This window comes from Oncorhynchus gorbuscha, unplaced genomic scaffold, assembly GCF_021184085.1.
Source record: "Oncorhynchus gorbuscha isolate QuinsamMale2020 ecotype Even-year unplaced genomic scaffold, OgorEven_v1.0 Un_scaffold_876, whole genome shotgun sequence".
NCBI lineage: Eukaryota > Metazoa > Chordata > Actinopteri > Salmoniformes > Salmonidae > Oncorhynchus > Oncorhynchus gorbuscha.
This window is the reverse complement of record NW_025745655.1, coordinates 130,946-154,211: the sequence shown is the minus strand read 5'-3', so window position 1 is coordinate 154,211 and position 23,266 is coordinate 130,946. Positions and strand designations below refer to the sequence as shown.

Sequence of the window (23,266 nt, the reverse complement as noted above, 5' to 3'; positions counted from 1 at the left end):
TTTTGCGGTGTCTTTAAGTTTGGTGTAGGTTTTAATTGTGTTTGCCTCTTCTTGGGGAAATTTAGTGGACACTCATGGTGGGTGTCTTTACATACCAGTTCTTGATGCTGGTCAATTTTCAGTGGACACCCCCATGAGTGTTTTTCAGAACCCCTCCTAAAACCCCAACTGTTTCATTTTGGTTGTTTTCTTTGCATCTTTGTTAGTTCCCCTTTGTTTGAGAGACACATTTTGGTTTTCTTACTGGGGAACGTAACAAAATGCACGTTAAAATGATTTCATAGCTTTAGTGCATCAAGGCAGCTATTCAATATGGTTCATAAAGAGAAAATACTGCCAAAATGACACGTTCCTGGCTGTAAATGCGCATTACTCACTCACCTAATGTAAAAGGAATGGCAACGCAAGGCTTCACAGGCATCAAAATCTGTTTCATGATATCTAAAGAAGAGCTAGGGAATGTTCAATGCCTCTAAAATGGTATGTATCACCCACTCCTGCAAATGAAAAGGTCTCAGCCATTAGAAATAGACACTTTGGCTGGAGCAGTCCCTAAAGACTTCCTTGCTTAGCCAGCTTGATGTGTAGTTACCGTCCATCACCTGATACTGGTGGCCCTTCCTCCATTTATTTGCTCAAATTAGTCAATCGGGAGATTTAAAAATGATGTCACAGAGCACTTATAATGAGAGAGCAGCATCAGCACCTGCCTGGAATCCTAATTGCGCCTTGTGAGCGAGCCTGAACAGAAACTGTTCATTTCCATTTCATCATGATAGATTTAATAGTCATCACTCTATGCACCGTCATGCCATTTTCAAGGAAGCCTTCCAGACGATATTCAGATCACATTATAGATTTGAATGAATTATGGCAAGACAAAAGATAATTTAAAAATGGATAATTGCAATATGCTGGGTCGTGGTCATGCTCATTAATTTACAACAATGCACACACTCCTCTCTCTTTCTCTCTCCTCTCTCATCGTTTCAACGTGCATTTATTTCATTATGGGGTATTTGATGGTCATATCGAGGAGTATGTTATCGAAGATGACTTCCTCTTTCATACACTCAGGAAAACAAGGAAACAAAGTGGAGAACATTTAATAGTTTAATAATAAGCTGCTGTATACATTCAGTGATTATTCCGATGTTCATGTTGCCAAAAGCCATGGGTGAGACGAGCAAAAACATTCAGCTACAAGATCTATTTCATTGTATGTCATTTTGTCCTTTTTTCATTTACAATTTACCATGTTGTACATAGTTTAACTGTAAAGCAACTGAAAACCGCATTGCTGATTTGCAAGATGGTTCTTCGAAGAACTTAATATCCTTTAAACATACGATTCCACCAAATCTGTTTGGTCATGACTGAAAGGTTTGTCTTGCTGTTCTTAAATATATTTTCAGACTCAATTCAAAGGAGATGATACATGATGGCACAGCAGTTGAGCAAAGCTTGTCTGCATACCTTCCCCTTTAGTCTCTTACTTGAAGTGTTGACAGGGCCTATTCTCTGGTTCATATCACTAAGGCCAGTTCTGAGGTGAGGAACCAGCAGGAAACCTTAGTCCAAAAACAGACACACAGAAATAGGTGGAATTATCTCACTAGCTTAAAAAAACTAGCTTAATTAACCATCTTCTTCTTACTTAAATATTAAGATTAAGCAATCTTTACGGTTTTGTTTGCTTCTTTTTTGGTTTATTTTGCTATCTCACTCTAAGCTCATTGAACTGACACACTACTATTGGTGCTGAAATTGCAATATTTTTTGTATTTTTACATTTTCTATTTGTCCACACAGAAACTTGATGGCACAAGAACTGACCAATAAGAAACTCTTTACAACAAGGTAGACTGCAAGTCAACAGTTGCCAGGGGTAACACAGTAAACAAAAACAAAAAAACAAGTTCATTTAAAAAAAATAATCATAATCATTAAAAAATGCCAAATAAACAAAAGCCAGTTAATTTCAAGTATAACTTACTGATAAAATAACTACACAGAATTAAATATTCTCATTATACATTTTTAAATTATTTATAAAATATATTTTGGCGTATGTTTTTTTGTTTTTGTTTGTGTAACAACGCTACTGTAGCTTCAGTTGAACACCAATGTTTATTTATTTATTTTTTTTACTCTTGAAACAAAACATTAAAGGGATTGTCACATAACAACAGGTTATTAAAAATGATAATAGTAAACCCTATACAGAGTTTCACATAGCAAGACGTGAGTGACGATCCCTTCTATCCTAGCCCCATAGTCAAAAGTCAGAAAAAGTACAAGACCAGATCACAAAGTTCTAATTGTGCTCCACTGGCTACAATCAAGAATGGGCACAGGAGATTTCAAAAGCAATAAGTATTTTTTTATCTTCCTCATAGCTCATTCGAAAGTCTGTCCCACTTCCCAGTGTTGGGAGTGCCTGGGCAGATAGCAAGAGTTCATTAAGCTCCATCAGTGATAAACCATAAATACTGTGCAGACCTCACAGTCTGGTGACACTGGGATGTCCTCCAGTGGTGGGGGGTTGGGGGGGGTGTATACAGAGAATACGGATTCTCTTATCAGACCGAGAAGAAAATGAGACTGGGAATGTGTTGCTTCCCTCCTCCGTCTTCACTACTGACCACTGTTCAAGATGCACATAGAGGCAATGGTTCACAGAAGAAGAATCATGTGCATGTCTGTCTGTCTCCGTCTGTTGCACTGTGGGGAGCTTTACAAAGGAAACGAGGAGTCAATTTGGCAGCCGAGACAAAACCAAAGAAGGCAATCTCAGTTAGTGATGCAAAAACAGTCAAAAGGCAAAGTTCTGTACTTTTAGTTATCCGTCACCGTAGGTGTCAGGTCCTAAATCTGAACAGGGGAGAGGCAGAATCCGGCCGAAGGGGCAAGTCACACAGTCAACAGCAACCTGCCTGTCCACTGGCTGCAGAAAACGAACGGAAAACCAAACAAGAAAAGTACTGCGACTACAACAAAGCCACATCCACGGCCTTCACTTTTCTGGAGGAACACAACATGAAGCTCAGCATTTTCCAGTAATATTTCACATCTGGGCTTTGTCCTTAGTACTGTATACTATGCTCAAGTTGTGTCTTTCTCTCTCTCTCTCTTTCATCGGCTTGACTTTCACCTGTGTACACACAGATATGGCGGAGTATGTGTATATATGTGTGTGTGTGTGTGTGTGTGTGTGTGTGTGTGTGTGTGTGTGTGTGTGTGTGTGTGTGTGTGTGTGTGTGTGTGTGTGTGTGTGTGTGTGTGTGTGTGTGTGTGTGTGTGTGTGTGTGTGTGTGTGTGTGTGTGTGTGTGTGTGTGTGTGTGTAGGCTCCCCTGAGGACCGTTAGAGCACAATGTCCTTCAGGCGCTTGCTGCTGGGAGACTCCTTCTCAAGATGGCTGCCGTCGTGGAGGAGAGTGTTGATCTCCCGGACGGCCGGCTCGCTGTCCTTCCCCTCGGGCTGCCGCAGCATGCTGTGGTTGGCAATGCGCTCGGCGCCACGGCACCTGAGCGTGTTGTAGCCGGATGGCACCTTGGCCAGCGGGCTCTTCAGGTGCACAGGGGAGGTGATGGGACTGGCTGCTTCGCGCCCATTGCCCGCCTCGCGCACGGCGCCGCCGTTGGCCTTGGGGCTGCACACCTGAGACTCCATCATTGTCCGCTTGTTGCCCTTTAGCTCACCCCGCTCGGGGTCTTCTGGGCCATCCTTGCCGAAGGTGGCAAAAGTCCTTTTGATGGTGCCGGTGCCACAGTCCTCGTAGTGGGGCACATCTACGGTGGTGGCCTCAATAGACAGGGCGATGACGTTGTTACGTGGGTGGCCATGCTCAGGCGACTTGCCGCGGGCCGGACCAGGCACACGGGGCATCCAGCAGCGGTCCGAATGGCCCAGGATACGACACTCTTCCTGGCAGTGGAAGCCTTCGCTGGGGTCTGCAGAGAGAGGGAAGAAGGGGGAGGGTGAAATAAAAGGGAATGATTAGATTTGTCTGTTGAACTGGCCGATTTGCCAGGACTTTAACTCATTGACACTTTGCTTTCATGGATTTCACCATGCATTCTTTCAGGTCCTTTCATTTTATTTAACTTCATGTCAGAGACTTTTTTTAAATTAAGCAAAGTTTGTTGGAACCCAAACATCCCCAGTTCATACTTTCTGTGGGTAATTTCTCTCTCATGTCTGGTGTTCTTGCCGTTTACACAAGACTACAAGACTTGCCATTACTTCCAGACGAATAGAGATCTGCAAGTTTGAGGCACTTCTAATGCGTCAATTAAAGGACGCATTGTTAAATCAAAGTCCATTTCCAGCTCATGCATAATTGGGTTTTCTGTAGCAACACTTGATGAAAGCCAGGGTTTAAATATTACCACTAAGAGACACCAGCTGCGTTGCCATATCGCTGCCTAGTTCATCTAGCTCAGTCTGTCATCTGCCGCTGAGTTATAAATATCTAATGATGTTTTAATGCTGACAAAAAGTCTGTATTACTACATATCCTTTGTGTTGGAGGGAAGGGCTTTCAGGACGATGTTTGTATCATTAGAACAACAACAAAAAGTGCCAAGCACTCTTTGTCAGGAACTGAAGAGCTGTCGTCCTCTCCTCTGCCTTTGTTATCCAAGTAAGAACTGTATTTAGGATTTTTATCCATAGGCCAGTCGAGTGAATACTTGATGCTGAGGCCTTTGAATCCATACATATTTGATTATTGGCCATCTGCACTGATAACCTAACAAGGGCACATTCAAGATGCCCTCGTGTTTACGAATACCATCAAAGAGTGTTAGCCTCTCACCAAATCACACCCACTCACAAAGCAGGCAAATAATGGCTTTATACAGACATATTGAACACATGTCAAGGGCAAGTGTTGTCATGAGAATCAAAGGATGTCGCATTTGTGAAAAAAGACTGAATATAACATGAATAATATCTACAGTATACCGTAGCTACCATGTTACAGGCCAAATAGACAGTCATTTACCTTAACCATTCATCCTCCCGATTGGTCCTCTCCTCCTAGGGGCAAGGGGCCCTCCTCCCCCAAGAGAGGCCCAAGGTGACAGGAAGGGATTGTGGGAAGGAATTGCCATCGACCCTCAGCACACCACACGTTTAGATCTGGCACTCGCAGCTTGACAGATCACCTAATTAAAATCACTAATTATCTGTTTTCTTTTCCTCTTTTCTGCACTCTTGAGGGGCACCTCTGCTTTGGGTGTGCCAATCTATATTTAAAGATTGCCTTCCAGGGACAAGGCTGCCGAAGCTGTCTCCCTCATAAACTGTGATCTGATGAGACTGACACGACTGAATGACTGGCTGGGTTAGTGGGCCATTTGAACCATGCTATGGCTGATCTCAGTATAGGATTATGGGGTCGTTCATGACCAGGGACACTAGAGCTCAAGAGGCCAAGCCGGTAGCCAGGACCATGGGTGACCAACGTCAATTCCATCATGAATGTTTCATGGGAGAGCTGTGCTAAAGGATTACCTTGAACTTTGCTGTGTGTGTGTGTAGGTTTGTGTACCTTGACACAAATTGACTTTGTCTGCGTACTCTGGCCACACCCTCCCTCACTCCCTTCCTCTCTTCATACGCACATCCATACCCGCTCCCGCCCACACACTTCGATGTGTACAGGGGAAAATTGTGAAATTAAAAAATAATAGAAAATAAAGCTATGGATCGACTGGTGGCTCAAGTGGCCAAAGTTTTGTCTGTAATTACCAGGGCCTGTGAACACACTCAAGTCCACATCTTGAAAGGGGATTTTCATCACCAATAGTCAATGTTATCACCATGGCAACAAGGGGTTGAGTTTTACCATTATCCATACTGCTCGTGGCAGAGACTGGTTATAGAACACCTGGCATCAAGAGACTGGTTATAGAACACCTGGCATCAAGAGACTGGTTATAGAACACCTGGCATCAAGAGACTGGTTATAGAACACCTGGCATCAAGAGACTGGTTATAGAACACCTGGCATCAAGAGACTGGTTATAGAACACCTGGCACCAAGAGACTGGTTAGAGAACACCTGGCATCAAGAGACTGGTTAGAGATCACCTTGCATCAAGAGACTGGTTAGAGAACACCTGGCATCAAGAGACTGGTTATAGAACACCTGGCATCAAGAGACTGGTTAGAGAACACCTGACATCAAGAGACTGGTTATAGAACACCTGGCATCAAGAGACTGGTTAGAGAACACCTGACATCAAGAGACTGGTTAGAGAACACCTTGCATCAAGAGACTGGTTAGAGAACACCTGGCATATTGCACAATCCCAATCTCCCCTTCAAAACTTCTGCTCTCTTATGAGGCTCTTCCTTCTTTTCCAGGGGACTTGGATTGATAGATTTGAAACTTGTTTTCCCGCAGCCGGACTGAATGGTCTCAGGACACAAAGAAGACATAATCAAACACTACGCTTTATACAGAGCCGTCCATGCAACAGCAGTGAATAAACCCCTTTTCTCACCCTCTTCCTTTAGAGGGATCTCCGGAGAGAGAGAACGGTTCTGTTGTAACTGACATCGTTCTGAAAGCCTGAGCGCCATCAACAGAACATTCACATCCTGCCTCTGCTTAGAGGCTCACCACACAAGCAGATGTCGTTGTCAAAGGTCCCCTAGAAGACGACAGAAAAACATTGAAAAGAAAGAAAAAGAAAGGAGAGCGACGGGCCATCGGTCAACCCCTGACAAAGCCCAATCTCTTACTGGGAAAAATCGAAAGAAGCTAAATCTAATGCTCACAAACAAAGCAATTAAAAGCTCTTTATAGCTCTGCCGAGGTCTGAAACACCACAAGCCAAGAGGAAGACCAAGAACGGGGCACCCTCCTGCTGTGAATGCCTATTGAAAGTCATCAGGAAAATAAGCTTTGCTAATCAGTTACGGGAAAAAGACTTAAAGTACAGAGCGGTTCTATATCAGTAGGAACATTTCCTAACTAGGATTTAATACCTATTAATTACTGAGGGCACTCCGTCGGGAGCCGGAAGCTTGCCTGTGTTTTTCAGTCATTCCAGATTTGAAATAGAAATTGAGTTAAATGGAGAGAAGGGGAAAATAACAAAATCACAAGGATCCAAGTCCCTCACCACTGCTGACAAATCGGAAATGTTGTGCTTTTAATTCCGAATTGGGAGTTCCAAAAAGTATCAAAGGCTTTGGGGAGCACTTTAAATATGTATGTCCTTATGCACACGTCGACCGGTGTTGGCGATTAATAAACATTGCCACTTCAAATTCAAAAGCCGTAATTTCCTGGTAGATATTGTCTGTGTTTTACCTGGAATAACATCAGTTTACATCAGCATGAAGAAGAGAGCCCACCTGGTCCCCCTCACTCCAGCATCCTCGGCTGTATTCATGCTCTAGTAGCCTCGCTCATTCAATCGCCTCACTTCCTGTCCCCATCCTCATTCACGGGAAGGAGTTACAACCTTAGGTCTCGACAGATAGGAAGTCAGTGGGTGGCTCTACGAGCCTTGCACAGCCATCCCTCAGTTTAGCGTTGCTAGTCGGCTTTAACGATCCTCCCTAGTCGCACACCTGGAGGGGCTATTTGTTTGTGGCTAATGTAGCAAAAGTGAGAGAATCATCTGAATCGGTGAACGGCTAAGGATGAAATATCCGAACAGTGAAGACATAAGGGAAGTATTTTTAGCACATGGAGAAAAGACTCTACCCCTAAACTCATCCTGTTTGGCAGGGTAATGTGGTCTCACTTGAGAAACAAACACTGTTTTCCCTCCAAAAAGTTCAACAAGAGATCCTCCAGGTTCAAAACAGTGATGTAATCCTACAACATGAGGGGGAGGAAGGCAGAGTAATGTCCTAACTAGAAAGCCAGTGGTGACTTGATGCAAACCCAGATTCTGGAGACTACGCACACTCTGTTTCTATTGGAGGGCTTAATTGCGGCCATAGGGCTGTGAGATCTTCTGTATGACACCATTCAGTCAGTTTGGGTTTGCTGAACGATGAGCCCTAAAAGGAATTTAGAGCAGTAAGATTCTATAAAAAGTAGTATTAGAAAAAGGTGGATGAGGATATATGCTTCAAGATAATTGGATATACTAATAGTCTCCCTATGGGTAAGACCACTTTATTTAGCAATGATTAGAGCAATTTATAATGATTACAATAACCCAATAATACCGTGGCAACACTTTATGCTGACCCAAAATAAAGGAAATCATCAGACGATATCATGGCCAAATCATTCATCAGACGCTACTCTGGCAAACTCATAATTTGGGGATATTTTCAACTTTTCATTTATTTCGCCTTCAAAAAGCTTTACTTTCTACTGTCAGTCTGTGGTTGTTGTTTCACCCCCATGCCATCGTTGATATTGCTGTCTGTGTCCAATTGCTGAAACAATGAATTTGAAGATTATCTGTGCGAGAGGACAAAATAATAGTCTCTGAGAGAGCGAAAGAGCAAACCGCCAAGGTTGCCATTTTGTTTTCTCTCTTTCACATCGCTGCATGAGTGGTGCTGGTTGTGGCTGACTGGTATGAAATGAGAATGAAATCAACAGAGCAGTTATCCACCCGCTGACCCCTTTAAGGACAAGGCTAGTGGCGGGCCGTCTGTCTGTCTGTCTGTCTGTCTGTCTGTCTGTCTGTCTGTCTGTCTGTCTGTCTGTCTGTCTGTCTGTCTGTCTGTCTGTCTGTCTGTCTGTCTGTCTGTCTGTCTGTCTGTCTGTCTGTCTGTCTGTCTGTCTGTCTGTCTGTCTGTCTGTCTGTCTGTCTGTCTGTCTGTCTGTCTGTCTGTCTGTCTGTCTGTCTGTCATTAATCCTCATGCACCACAAACCAAGCCCCTGCGTTCCTGCACTCGAAGTGCCAGTCCCTATCTGTGACAGTGGAATTGCTGTTTTCTAATTGCTCTCCATATTAATTTTCCATTCTACCAGCCAAACACTAAATTATCAAGATTACATCTAAATTGTTGCCGCAGCCTCTCAATGCTCAACCGCTAATGCAGAAGCTCCCTCAGCAGACAAATTAGAGAGAGGAATTTCAGAAAATGGGAACTAGTGGAATTGAGTGTCTGTGTGGTTAGTTGGTGCTGGAGCTGAATTTGAATTCTCAGGCAACCCTGGACTGTGCTGAAAACCTGGTTTGTGTTCATTAGGCACAAAAACGGAAGAAAATGGTACCCCAATCAGCACAACCCTGATTAACTTGGTCGTGGCTTACCTAGACACAGTGGGTCAGGGCCTTTACAGGTTTGTCTGCTTTAGCTAGCGGTATCGCTATCTGGTCTGCATTAGCTAGTGCTAGGGCTAACTCTATTTTCCATCCTATCACTGGGCTTGAGCGGGGCCTGCCAGTGAGGCAGCCTCCCCCACTACTACCCGCCAGGGAGTTCAAGCGCTGCTGTCAACCCAGCCAGCCAATTCAGTCGGCCGGTGCCATTAATCAGCCGTGAGCCCTGGCTCTTGCAGGAGCGCAAGATGGAGTGTGATGGTCTTGTTTTTACAAACAGTGGAGGGGCACCCTTACCGCACCGCACAAGCCCATCATTCTCCCAGCACCGTCACAGAAGCCGAGGCCTATCCCTCCACTGCCTCCTACTCCCAACAGCATCTGGTTCACTCTACTCCGTCCTCCTCCTCCTCCCATCCATGAGTCCATCTCTCCTCCCCATGCTCTGTTTTCCCTCCTTCCTCTCTCCTCCTCCCTCTCCTCGTCTCTTGTCTTCTCTCTTGTCTCACATACAGCACATCGCTTTTAATAAATTTGCCCTTCTTCCCAAAAATCTCTCCTTTTTTGTTATCTGTATCTGACCCCTCCAGACTTCCTCTTCCTTTCATCCTCTTTTCCATCAGTCAGATTATTAATTATGGAGGAAATTAGAGTCGCTGGGAAGCCATGTTAAGACTGTCGTACGGATTGGGAACCATGAGAGCGGGGTTTCATGCAGCCCTAGCTGGTTCCATTTTGGAGCATTAGTACCAGTCAATTTATCAAGGAAGTGATTTGCTACCTAGTCTGCCGAGCGGACGGGTAAGTGTGTCTGACAGGCCAGTCTCTTCCGTGAAGGCCCCGGGTGCGGCTTGTCGGCGACTAACGCAAGCTGACAGGTTAACTTATATCTCCGGTCAACACCAACAACCACCACCACGGCTGTTGCCTATTTCTTTTACAAGTAGTGTTTTCATTAATTATTTTGAAAGCCACACGGTAAATCATGCCAAATTCCAGAGGAGCATTTTTCCTCTAAACATTCCCTGCCTCCTCTCCTCTCCATTTTCCCCCTCCCTTTTCATTCTGCTGCTCCATCAACCCCCGGTGCGTGTGCATTCCATCACAGGTTCCCCCTGTTTTAAAGAATGAATCTCCAAACCGGTGTTGACAAACAATGCAGTGGCTTCTAAATTGGTACAAACAGCATCTGTTTAACAGCTGTGTAACTGCGACGGGGAGAAGAGAAGAGAGAGGGAGAAAAAAAGCAAAAGCATTTGCTGTTTTTATAAATCACTTTGTCATCACTGCCTACTGCACTGTTTTGTTCAAAGGCAGAAGCGGCGAGCCAATGGACTGCTTGATATAGTGGTAACGAGCACGAGCTCGTTGTCATGATGACATACGTGTGGTGGGCTGGTGGGACGGTTTTTCCACGCGCCCTGTCTGGCGACTAATTCTAATTTGCTGGGAGGCACATTTCCACACCCTATCATACAGTGTTTTATATATACCCCCGGAGCCAGCGATGGCATTTTTGTACAGGCTTCTGTGACCTCTAGTTGCCATTGATGGTTATATCTCCTAAACTCTTCGAAAAAAAGGTTCTAAAATGGTTATTTGGCTGTCCCCATAGGAGAACCCTTTGAAGAAACCTTTTGGTTTCAGGTAGAATCCTATTGGGTTCCATGTTTTACATGGAACACAAAATAGTTCTACCTGGAAACAAAAAGGGTTCTCCTATGGGGACAGCCAAAGAACCATTATAGAACCTTTTTTGAGAGTGTAGGAGATATATATAAAAAAATGGCATCGCTGGCTCCGGGGGCTCAGCCTTTATTGGGAACGTGGAATATGGAGATAGAAGGAGGTAGGGGACACTCAGAGGGGCAGGTTTCAAAGTGATCATGTCTGATCTGGTGTGATGTAGGCGACTTGGATCAGTACGTTGTAATAATTCATGCGATGAGGGGGGTTAATACGCTGCGTGAGCAGCCCGGGGCTCTGATTCAACAACAGCCCATCTCGACTGGATCTTAAACAGGCGTACATGCATGGAGAGTTAAGCTAAGATGAGTTGAGCTGGGCTGAACCAGGACAAACCGGGCTAAGAGGGTAGTGGAGGACTCCACACACACATAGCCATGTCAGGCCAACCTATCAGAGCCTTAACTGTATAGCATCATGGGCGACCGGCTCATTAGATGCAGAAGAAGCCATTGTAGTGGTGCTCACCCACTAAAGTTGGCCTCCTAATGGCAGACCCTCAGATTAACCTGGCTCACTGCAGGCCCACAACAACAGTGGGATGCATCCCCAGAACACAAATGTCCTCTCCATAATGGCATCGGCAGCGGAAGGAAGGACATCTTTAAATACACTGTATCAAATGGTGCATTTCTGCTGTGTTTAAGCTTGACCGAGCTAGCAAGCTAATTTGCTTTAGCAAAAACCCTTGAGTCTGAGAGAGGGAGAGAGGAGGGACAAACGCAGACAGTAAATTACATCTGTGGTGGGGAGACAAGGAAGAGCTGGGCTTTTGGGGTTGAGGGATGGAGAGGGAAGAGTAGGGTGAGGCAGGAGGATGTTAACCGATCGGCAGTGTAGGCAGGATGAAATGATCTGTGAGAAAAGAACAGGAAAAGCTGAGGTCCTGAGGTTTTCTTACTCATCTCCAGGGAGACACTTATTGGACAGCTTTCAAATTAGTCTATTTGTGGAGTTTGTAGAACCAGAGTTGGAATATTTTAGAATAGTATTTTCAGGAATACTATTGTAACAAAGGACAGCGTCGATGTGTAACGTGCTGCACATGCTACTTAACACTACTATTTTATTGAGATGATTTCAGTATTGCAATACACGTTCATGCCCTAGAACAATCTAACACATGACCAAATATTGTTGAGGGGAATGGATGTGTGATTGGGCATTGACAGACAACATATTCCAATATACCTCAGGTCAATGCACTTTACACATAGCCACTCCACTCTCACCCTAGTGCTGCCATAAAGCAACCCTTAAATTTTGTATTTTATTGTGTGGTGTTTTATTCACTCAGGAAACCCAACACAATAGCTCAGTACCCATCAGACTATGAACCCACCTGGACATCCGGCAGCCTGAGCTCAACAAATCAATGTGTCTTTCTCTAAACAGCTGGGCCCAGCACACCGAGGCATAGAATACACTAACATCTCCAGAATCCTTGGCTACATCCCAAATGGCACCATTTTCCATATAAAATGCACTACTTTTGACCAAGAGCTCTATGGCTCTGCCTATTGGCCCTGGTCAAACATTGTGCACTAAACAGGGAGTAGGGCCCAATTTAGGACTCATCCCATCTCCGTCTCTTCCCAGCGAGACTCGGCACTGCTTGAACAGAGGCCCCTTACATAATTAATGTAATGTGCCATCTCATTCAGTCATGTTCACTCTGTGTCAGCCGGGACTATGTTTTATATTCCGTTTTATCTCTCAGCAGAAAGACACACGAGCATTCTCTCTCTCTCTCTCTCTCTCTCTCTCTCTCTCTCTCTCTCTCTCTCTCTCTCTCTCTCTCTCTCTCTCTCACGCACTCCCTTCCTGTATCTCTCTCTCTCTTTCTCCTGTTATTATTTCTTACATTGTCTCCATATCTTTCCATATCCCTTTTTTCCTGCTCACTTGAACAATCTATGGAAGTAGGACAATGTGGGGGGCTGCCGAGTGTGCTGGGCTGATTTGGCTGTGCATGCAGAAAACACTGCTAAGCAGGAATGGCCCCCTGGGGAGAGGCTAGCGGTCCAGTAGAGAAGCTTGATAAGAGAGAGACCTAGTCAGCCAGCTCTGCCTGGCGCGGGTCAACCTAACTTTCACAGCACCGGTTCAATGGACCAACCCCTAGCCAAGGTAAAAGTCCTGGGGAATTTTTATGAGAGGAAAACAGAAGGAATAAGAAACTATTACCATTGTCGCCGCGGCAACGGCAGCAGCAGTCCCTGCCATCCCCCACACCTTAGTATTACATACAGACACATTGAGACTAATGTTGCACAGGGGCTTGTTGTGATTTTCTCCAGCCACAAAAGGCCCTTTTTGTTTGGTGTCTGGAGAACTGCTGTTTCTATCCGAGGGTCTCCATTATTCATAGCTGAGAGGGGCCTCGCTGTGATGGCACATAATAGCACTGAGCCCATGGCAACACCACTCAGTATTTTCTAGCATTTCTCTAGTCACTGCCACTACAGCATAGAGGGGTCTCTAACATTTCTGTAGCCACTACAGTGAAGAGGGGGTCTCTAACATTTCTCTAGCCACTACAGTGGAGAGGGGGTCTCTAACATTTCTCTAGCCACTACAGTGGAGAGGGGGTCTCTAACATTTCTCTAGCCACTACAGTGGAGAGGGGGACTCTAACATTTCTCTAGCCACTACAGTGGAGAGGGGGTCTCTAACATTACTCTAGCCACTACAGTGGAGAGGGGGTCTCTAACATTTCTCTAGCCACTACAGTGGAGAGGGGGTCTCTAACATTTCTCTAGCCACTACAGTGGAGAGGGGGTCTCTAACATTTCTCTAGCCACTACAGTGGAGAGGGGGTCTCTAACATTTCTCTAGCCACTACAGTGGAGAGGGGGTCTCTAACATTACTCTAGCCACTACAGTGGAGAGGGGGTCTCTAACATTTCTCTAGCCACTACAGTGGAGAGGGGGTCTCTAACATTTCTCTAGCCACTACAGTGGAGAGGGGGTCTCTAACATTTCTCTAGCCACTACAGTGGAGAGGGGGTCTCTAACATTTATCTAGCCACTACAGTGGAGAGGGGGTTGTCAGCAGTACAGACAGACAGAGAGTGAGGGAAGACCATGAAAACTTGGGTACAGTTACATGCACACAATAATTTTGTGAATCTTCCTATTAATATTTGTTTGTTTAAAACACTTACATGCTTTGCAGGAATAACGATTTCCCTAATAATCCTGTTTACACTCAAATCAATCAAAATAAATGTTCTACCACAGTAACCATGCTATTTTTGGGAAGCCTATTTGATTCTGAGTTCAGACATACTGTATAAAGTTAGTATGTGAAAACTATTTCTAAGGTGCATACTTTCCGTTTTTCCAAACTCACTTCGCTTGCGCCAAAGAGGGAGGCTGGCACTACCGGTGCTAGCACATGCACAGATCAAATACCCCGCTGGAACGCCTATTAAACTGTTTACATGTCCTAATCATTTGAAAGATTGCTTAGAAAAGTAGATGTTTCATTGGCGTTCGCTTCCTTTGATTTTGACCTTACGCCGATTTAAGATAAACAGAGTAAAGTGTTTACATGACTATTGCATAATCTGCCTACTGCCATAATCAGTTCAAAATCAAATTATTAGTGTGCTTGTAAATAGGGTTGCACATTTTGGGGAATATTCAGAGGTGGAAACTTTCTGTGGGAATTAACGGGAATATATGGGAATTAACAGAAATATTTGCTAATTAGTATTAATACCATTTAAATGTAAATGTTTTTTGCATTGGATATATTTACCACATCATATCATTTTGACCTCTTGGAAAAGAGATGTTATATTAATGTCGAACAACCTGTATAAATAACAGTAATAAAATAAAAGAATAATATGGAGACAAACACTTGACCTCATAAATATACATTATTGCAAATTATTAAATCCTTCCAATAGAAATGTAAAAAAAACTATTTAGTTATGAATTGAACTTTAATTAAATGAGTTGACTATTCACATGGGATGATTTCACTGAACAACAAAAGAAAGGGAACATTTCAAGGGAACATTTCATTCCAATGATCCATCGCATCTCCCAAAAACGATTTCAACATACTGTAATGATATTCGTCTGTTGTTTGAAGTGAGTCAGACCGAAATGCAGCGTGTAGGTTACTCATGACTTTTAATGAAGAAAATGCTGTACATGAAATAACTGAGAATACAAAACAACAAACGAGTGAAACTACTTACAGCCTAACACAAAGACAGGTACAATCACCCACGAAATACAACGCGCACTCAGGCTGCCTAAATACGGTTCCCAATCCGAGACAACTAGAATCAGCTGACTCCAATTAGGAATCTCCTCAGGCAGCCAAGCCTAACTAGACACACCCCTAATAATACACACTCCCAATTAATACAAACCCCAATACGAAATACAACATATAAACCCATGTCACACCCTGGCCTACCCAAACATATAACAAAAACACAAGATACAATGACCAAGGCGTGACACATACATCTGTTAAATGAGAGTCTAGAAACTAAAGCTTTGGTTGTCTTCCTCTAAGGCTTCCATGTCTTCTCCCTGGACCTCCTCAATGTCCACCTCTTGAACATCAGACTCTGAGGCCTCATCTTCACTGTCACTTTCCAACCTTGTTGAGGATGGCTTTTTGTCAGGCTCAAAAAGCCTCAAATTTGCCCGGAAGGCCACCAATCTTCAACCCCCGCTTTGGAAATTTACCGGAAAGTTTCCGACCCTTTGCAACCCTACTTGTAAACATACTCATTGACATTAAATGCCATATCTGTGGCAAGGGAGCAAGAACTCAGCTTGGCACCGTGTCACCCCCTATGCCAGCTGGAATACCCCTTGTAGGGATGGATCACACACATAACAAGGTGTGTAGGTTGGTCGTGGAGGTGGGGACGGGAGGGCCAATGTCCTCAAGGACACCCACGTCAGAAGGAACTCCTCGTGTGGCGGGATATTAAATAAGACATCTACTGTGAGTGCCGAATGATATCAGCGTCCATGGTAACTAGCCTTATTAGGTTGTTTTTGATCTCTTTGTGATGCTAATGAGAGCCGACCTGGGAGAAGGTGTACGTCCCAAATCGCACTCTAATCCAGACATAGTGCACTACTTTTGACCAGAGCCCTATGGGTCAAAAGTAGTGCACGATATAGGTAATAGGGTGCCATTTGGGATGCAGTCAAGGAAGTACAATATTCCCATTATAGTAATGTGTATTATTAATATGGCCTGGTGAAAACTAAGGGGCTTGAGACCCCTAATGTATATATGGCGGCTCGTGTGTCTGGAGCAATTCATTGTCTGGGGTTTGGCGGTGGCCGGTCGGTCTCTCTCTTTGCTGTTTATGTGTAGCCCTGAGTTTTAATAGAGAATGCATGAGAACAAGCCAGCGCATCATTAAAAAAAGCCATTTTGAAGCTTTCCTGTCTGCCATTAAATTTAACGGCTAACCTCTCCCATTACTTTTTATCCTCCTTTTTAAAGGGGTGGAAGAGGAGGAAGGGCCGAAAAATTATAATTGGCTCACCAAGGAGAATGAAGTGATTGAATGGAATTCCTTCCTTTATGAGATAGAAAAAAATAACCCACATACTAAGGGAAAGCTATTCGATTGGCATACCCAGAATGCACTTGGGGTTGTTGTTCTCTTATTTTTCTCTTGGACCTCATGGAGGAATGGAGGTTGCGTAAACTCAGTGGCTGGAGAGGAGGCATGTGCACATGATGGTCTGGGCAGTGTGTGTGTTGGAAGTAGAGTCATCAGCATCAGCATGCTCCTAGTTTATCAGTAGTGGCCACAGGCCTTCTGGAATGGTTGGAGAGGTGAGGAAGGCTACAGGAGTCCACAGGCTGTTTACTGATCCCCTCCCTCCCTTTAATCTTTCATCAATAGCTGACCGTCTGGACCCTGGCTGGTCAATAGGTAGGCTTTGGCTGTAGTCATTCTGTACCAAGGGGAAGTCCCTCCCTCAACCTCAAATTATACCCTGTTCAAAATGGCTGTATTTGATTTCAATACCGTGATCATCATAGGAGACAACCAAGGGGACTCAGACACTAATCAGTGAGGCCGAGACAGAGAAAAGAGGTTTGGTTTACTTCTTCTCAACCCGTGGAACCTGAAATCCACGAAAATACTTATATTCATGTTTTATAGGTGTTCTGGCACAGCTGGCGGGGTAGTGTTTCTGCTCAGATAAAAGGGGGTCTGCATTCCAAATAACTGAACGTTAAAGAATAAATCAATCCGCGCTCAAAATACATGAAGCAGACTGAGAGATATGGAAATGCCAGATGCCCAGGGCAGTAATCTTTTGTCACCACCTTAATTACCACAGAAGAAAGAGGATGTGGTGTCTTCGCCGTAACAAATTCCATATATGTAATGTCGTCAAAGGGGTTGAAATACGAGGGGAGGAAAATGTAAAAGCAGCATAAAAGGTGACAAAAACACTGAAAGACATCAACAACACAGAGACACATCAACCACACTGGGAGAGACATCAATAACACTGAGAGACACAACAACACTGAGACACATCAACAACACTGAGACACATCAACAACACTGAGACACATCAACAACACTGAGACACATCAACAACACTGAGACACATCAACAACACTGGGAGACACACATCAACAACACTAGGAGACACATCAACAACCCTGAGAGACACACAACAACACTGAGACACAACACTGAGACACACATCAACAACACCCCTTCACTTTATCCACATTTTTACAGCATTATTCTAAAATGGATTAAACCTTTCCCCCCTCATCAATCTACACACAGTAACGAGAAAGCAAAAGAAATACATTTTTATTTTATTTTGCAAATGTATTAAAAATACAAAAATGTAATATCACATTTACAAGAATATTCAGACCCTTTACTCAGTACTTTGTTGAAGCACCTTATAGCGATTATAGCCTCGAGTCTTCTTTGGTATGATGCGACAAGCTTGGCACACCTGTATTTGGGGAGTTCCTCTCATTCTTTTCTGCAGATCCTCTCAAGCTCTATCAGGTTGGATTGGGAGCGCTGCTGCACAGCTATTTTCAGGTCTGTCCAGACCTTAGATCGGAGTCAAGTCCGGGCTCTGGCTGGGACACTCAAGGACATTCAGACTTGTCCCGAATCTACTCCTGTGTTGTCTTCGCTGCGTGCTTAGGGTCGTTGTCCTGTTGGAAGGTGAACCTTCAACCCAGTCTGAGGTCCTGAGCACTCTGGGACACTGAGCACTCTGGAGCAGGTTTTCATCAAGGATCTCTCTGTACTTTGCTCCGTTCATCTTTCCCTCAATCCTGATTAGTCTCCCAGTCACTGCCACTAAAAAAAATCTTGTTTCTCATGGTCTGATAGTCCTTAAGTTGCCTTTAGGCAAACTCCAATCAGCTATCAAGTGCCTATTACTGAGGAGTGGCTTCCGTCTGGCCACTCTACCATAAATGCCTGATTGTTGGAGTGCTGCAGAGATGGTTGTCCTTCTGGAAAGTTCTCCCACCTCCACAGAGTAACTCTGGAGCTCTGTCAGAGTGATCATCGGGTTCTTGGTCACCTCCCTGACCAAGGCCTTGCTCCCCCGATTGCTCAGTTTGGCAAGGCGGCCAGCTCTAGGAAGAGTTTTGGTGGTTCCAAACAGCTTCTATTTAAGAATGATGGAATGACTGTGTTCTTCGGGACCTTCAATGCTGAAAAATGTTTTGGTACACTTCCCCAGATCTGTGCCTCGACACAATCCTGTTTCGGAGCTCTACAGACAATTCCTTCAACCTCACAGTTTGGTTTTTGCTCTGACATGCATTGTCAACTGTGGGACCTTATATGGACAGGTGTGTGCCTTTGCAAATCATGTCCAATAAATTGAATTTACCACAGGTGGTTTCCAATCAATTTGTAGAAACATCTCAAGGATGATCAATGGAAACAGGATGCACCTGAGCTCAATTTACAGTCTCATAGGAAAGGGTCTGAATACTCGTTGTAAATAAGTTGTTTCAGTTTTTAATTGGTACATTTTTTTCAAACATTTCTAAAAACCTGATCTCGCTTTGTCATTATGAGGTATTGTGTGTCGATTGATGAGGACATTTCTTTCATTTAATCTATTTTAGAATAAGGCCGTAACGTAACAAAATGTGGAAAAATTCAGAATGCACTTTAAATGAGGAGGAGAGAAGCATTCTATCCGTCAGGAAGTGTGAGAGAGGGTTAAAAGCAGAGATGCAGACATTGTATCAGTGGAGAGATGTGCCTCTCTCTCTCTCTCTCTCTCTCTCTCTCTCTCTCTCTCATTCTCTCTCTTTCTCGCTCTCCTTACCTCCTCTCACCAGCTGCAGTGATAAATGTCTCTTTGTATTCTGGACAGAAAACTGCAGGGTTACAATGTACTTGTCAGAAGACAGCTGATTTTCTCTCCCTTAAACAGAGTCCAGTATATGCTTTATCTTTCCCTTTGGTGGAGGCATGAGATAAAAGAAACACCTATTGCCAAGAACTGTAATGCCCAGAAAATCTCCCCCCATTCCTTGCGTGTGTGTGCATGTGTGTGTACATGCATCCATGTGTGCTTGCATCTGGTTCGTGTGTGCATGCATCTGGTTTGTGTATGCTTGTCTGTTTTACGATGTGTGTTGTAACGGTTCTGACTTGAGGTTATTATTTATAGGGGTGCCAGGTAGGTTGTGCCTGTGTGCTTATGCGTGTGTATGTGTGTGTAAGCATATTATGTGCTTGCCTGTAGTATGCATGTCTGTGAGAGTGGCATATTCATTCATTGTGGCTGCATGGCTGTTCATATCTTTGTGCCTATACCCTACTGACATTCTGACTGTAGTACTGTAAAGTGTTCCTAAATGGGAGTCTGCAGTGTAGCTAATGGAGTTGATTAGAGCTGGCTCATTGCAAGGTAACTCCTAGAGGGAGCGCATACAGGCTCGTCTGATAGCCAAGGATCCCTGTAATACGAGGCCCAGCTTTGCTTTGGCAGCCCGCACACACACAAGCACATATACACACACGCACACCCACAAAGCCTCTCCCAACGCTTTCTGGCCTGCTCGGTTATTGCAACACACACAGCTCCCACTAGTAGAGTTCCACATCGTCATCATCAAGATACATACATACAGATTAAGATTACATAGGGTGTCCAATCAAAAACTCATATTTTGACCAATGGGTAAAATATTATGTAAATTGTATAGATCCTCCGCTATGAAAACCATGGTCAAAACCTCATGTCTCTATCATAATCCGTTCAAAAGTTATTGGTGTTTTTACCCTTGTAAAATGGCCAGAATTATGGTGACTAAATCAATGCAGGGCAGAGAAGAAAATTTGTCATGAATCAGGACTGTCATCACCAAAGTGCGTTTTCATTCACTCTGTACAGACACCATAGATGACATGGTATTTCAATCAAGCCAATATATAATCATACCATTTCCAATGTGTTTTGATTCGTGATCCAGCACATAAGCAAAGCTTCCTGTAGTGGTTGAGACCTACATCTGGAATTTAATGAGCAGTGGTGGTCGGATCATCTCCACTGGGCTCGGCCCCTGGTTCCAGCCGATGTTCCCCTGGCAATTATTTAGTATGTGATTAGGATACAGAGAGGGATGACTGAGAGATGGCTGGGGTCATCCCTAGCCTCCCTACAGATCTCTGCCCCCTGAGCCTTGTTACCGGTGAAGGGTGTGTTGGAATGGAGATGGGGCTGTGCCAAACCCAAAGGAGGATTCTGGAGGTACTAGGAGGATAGGAGTAAGGGGGAGAGGGGGAGTGGAGACTACTTAGTGCTTCCACAGACTTCCACAGCCCATAAACACCAAATCAATCAGAACCACAATAGCCTGGCAGACTGGAGACGGCTAGTACGAGGCCCGGGCTGGGCTACTCATATTTCAGTCTGTTTTCTCTCTCCTCCACCCACAGTCCCCTCCTCTCTAGCTTTATCGCTCTACCCTGCTCTCTCTCATTAACCTTTTAAACACACACACACACTCATTTGCTCGACCCAGCACACAGATGCAGACACACAGATACACACACACACACATGCATGCACATGGACACAATCTCCAGACACACAACCTCCAGACACAATCTCTCTCTACCTTTCTCTTTCACACACACACGTGCATACACAGACACACACACACACACACACATACACACACACACACACACGTGCATACACAGACACACACACACACATACACACACACGTGCATACACAGACACACACACACACACATGTGCATACACAGACACACACATATATAGACACACACATACATACACACACACACACACATACATACACAGACACACACACACACACATACATACACAGATACACACACACACACACACACACACACACACACACACACACACACACACACACACACACACACACACACACACACACACACACACACACACACACACACACACACACACACACACACACACACACACACACACACACACACGCATACACAGACACACACACACACACGTGCATACACAGACACACACACACACACGTGCATACACAGACACACACACACACACACACATACACACACACGTGCATACACAGACACGTGCATACACAGACACGCATACACAGACACGTGCATACACAGACACACACACACACACACGCGCATACACAGACACACACACACACACACGTGCATACACACACACACACACACACACACACACACACACACACACACACACACACACACACACACACACACACACACACACACACACACACACACACACACACACACACGTGCATACACAGACACACACACACATACACACACACGTGCATACACAGACACACACACACATACACACACACGTGCATACACAGACACACACACACATACACACACACGTGCATACACAGACACACACACACAAACACACAGATTTGAAATTCAGGTGCTGTAATACTACTCTCTCCACTCTCTGTCAACTCCAGGCACATGACATGTCCTTAATCTCTCCCCCTCTGATCAGTACCTGATCCCTGATCCCCCTGTACTGTTCTGCTGCCCAGCTCAGGCCTCCTCCATCAACTTCTCGCTACGTGTTCGACAAACAATTGTGATTCCACTTGGTTTGTGAGGAGATTATTAACACACCTAGCCTAGCATGCCTAGTAACTACCGCGAGGTCGATTCCACTTGGTTTGTGAGGAGATTATTAACACACCTAGCCTAGCATGCCTAGTAACTACAGCGAGGTCATGAATAAGCAATGGAAAGAGGTATCTAAGAGCACTATGTTCTGTCTGTCTGTCTGTCTGTCTGTCTGTCTGTCTGTCTGTCTGTCTGTCTGTCTGTCTGTCTGTCTGTCTGTCTGTCTGTCTGTCTGTCTGTCTGTCTGTCTGTCTGTCTGTCTGTCTGTCTGTCTGTCTGTCTGTCTGTCTGTCTGTCTGTCTGTCTGTCTGTCTGTCTGTCTGTCTGTCTGTCTGTCTGTCTGTCTGTCTGTCTGTCTGTCTGTCTGTCTGTCTGTCTGTCTGTCTGGGTCTGGGTCTGGGTCTGGGTCTGGGTCTGGGTCTCGGTCTCTCAAATGAATACCAGGGATTGTGTGGAAAATGAGCTGTCAGTGGAGGAGATGCATCAGGCTCATTGGAGGAGCCCTAGGAAATAATGAAGCGCTCCTCCATTTCTCCCTGATACCTTCCATATGCTCATGACAAGTGCATGTGAGATAAGCAGTCGTCCCTCTAGAGCTGATTTAAATACTAAGGGTGTATTGTGGAAGGCTGGAACATTAAGGGAATGTTAGGCGAAGGTTCAGGGGACATTGATACAACGTTAGAGCGATGTTGTCTTGTGAGTCACAGGATGGAGAGGAGGGAAGGCTGGAGATATATTTTGTGTGTGTCCGTGGTGCAAAGTGAGCAGCAGCCATGTTAGGGGTAGAGAGAGAGGAGAGGAGAGGGCCTCAAGCCTGAGTGGAAGACACGCATTTGACCCTCTTCTCATGCTCTCACGGCACACCTCTTAAATCTCACACGTTGAAAAGTACTGTGTTTATTTTTCTAGTTAATCCACTGTATAGTCAGGGCATTAACTTTTCAACTGTGCTCCAAATCCTTTTGAAATCAGAGGATCTGCGCCTGCAATTTAGCATCACGAGCTGAACCTCTATCATTGTCCTGTCTTGCCACAGCACTGTGAACCGCAGCACACTTACTGGA

General features: G+C 44.6%; 1 protein-coding gene across 7 annotated transcripts in view; it reads right to left on the bottom strand.

Moving 5' to 3' along the window:
* Positions 1-1,099: 1,099 nt before the first annotated feature.
* Positions 1,100-23,266, bottom strand: part of LOC124019384 (protocadherin-19-like) — a 91,435-nt gene continuing 69,268 nt past the window's right edge. For all 7 annotated transcript variants that reach the window (XM_046334696.1, XM_046334697.1, XM_046334700.1 and 4 more), the window contains exon 5: positions 1,100-3,954. In XM_046334696.1, coding sequence (XP_046190652.1) covers positions 3,365-3,954 — 590 coding nt within the window. In that variant the 3' untranslated portion in view covers positions 1,100-3,364. The remainder of the gene's footprint in view (positions 3,955-23,266) is intronic.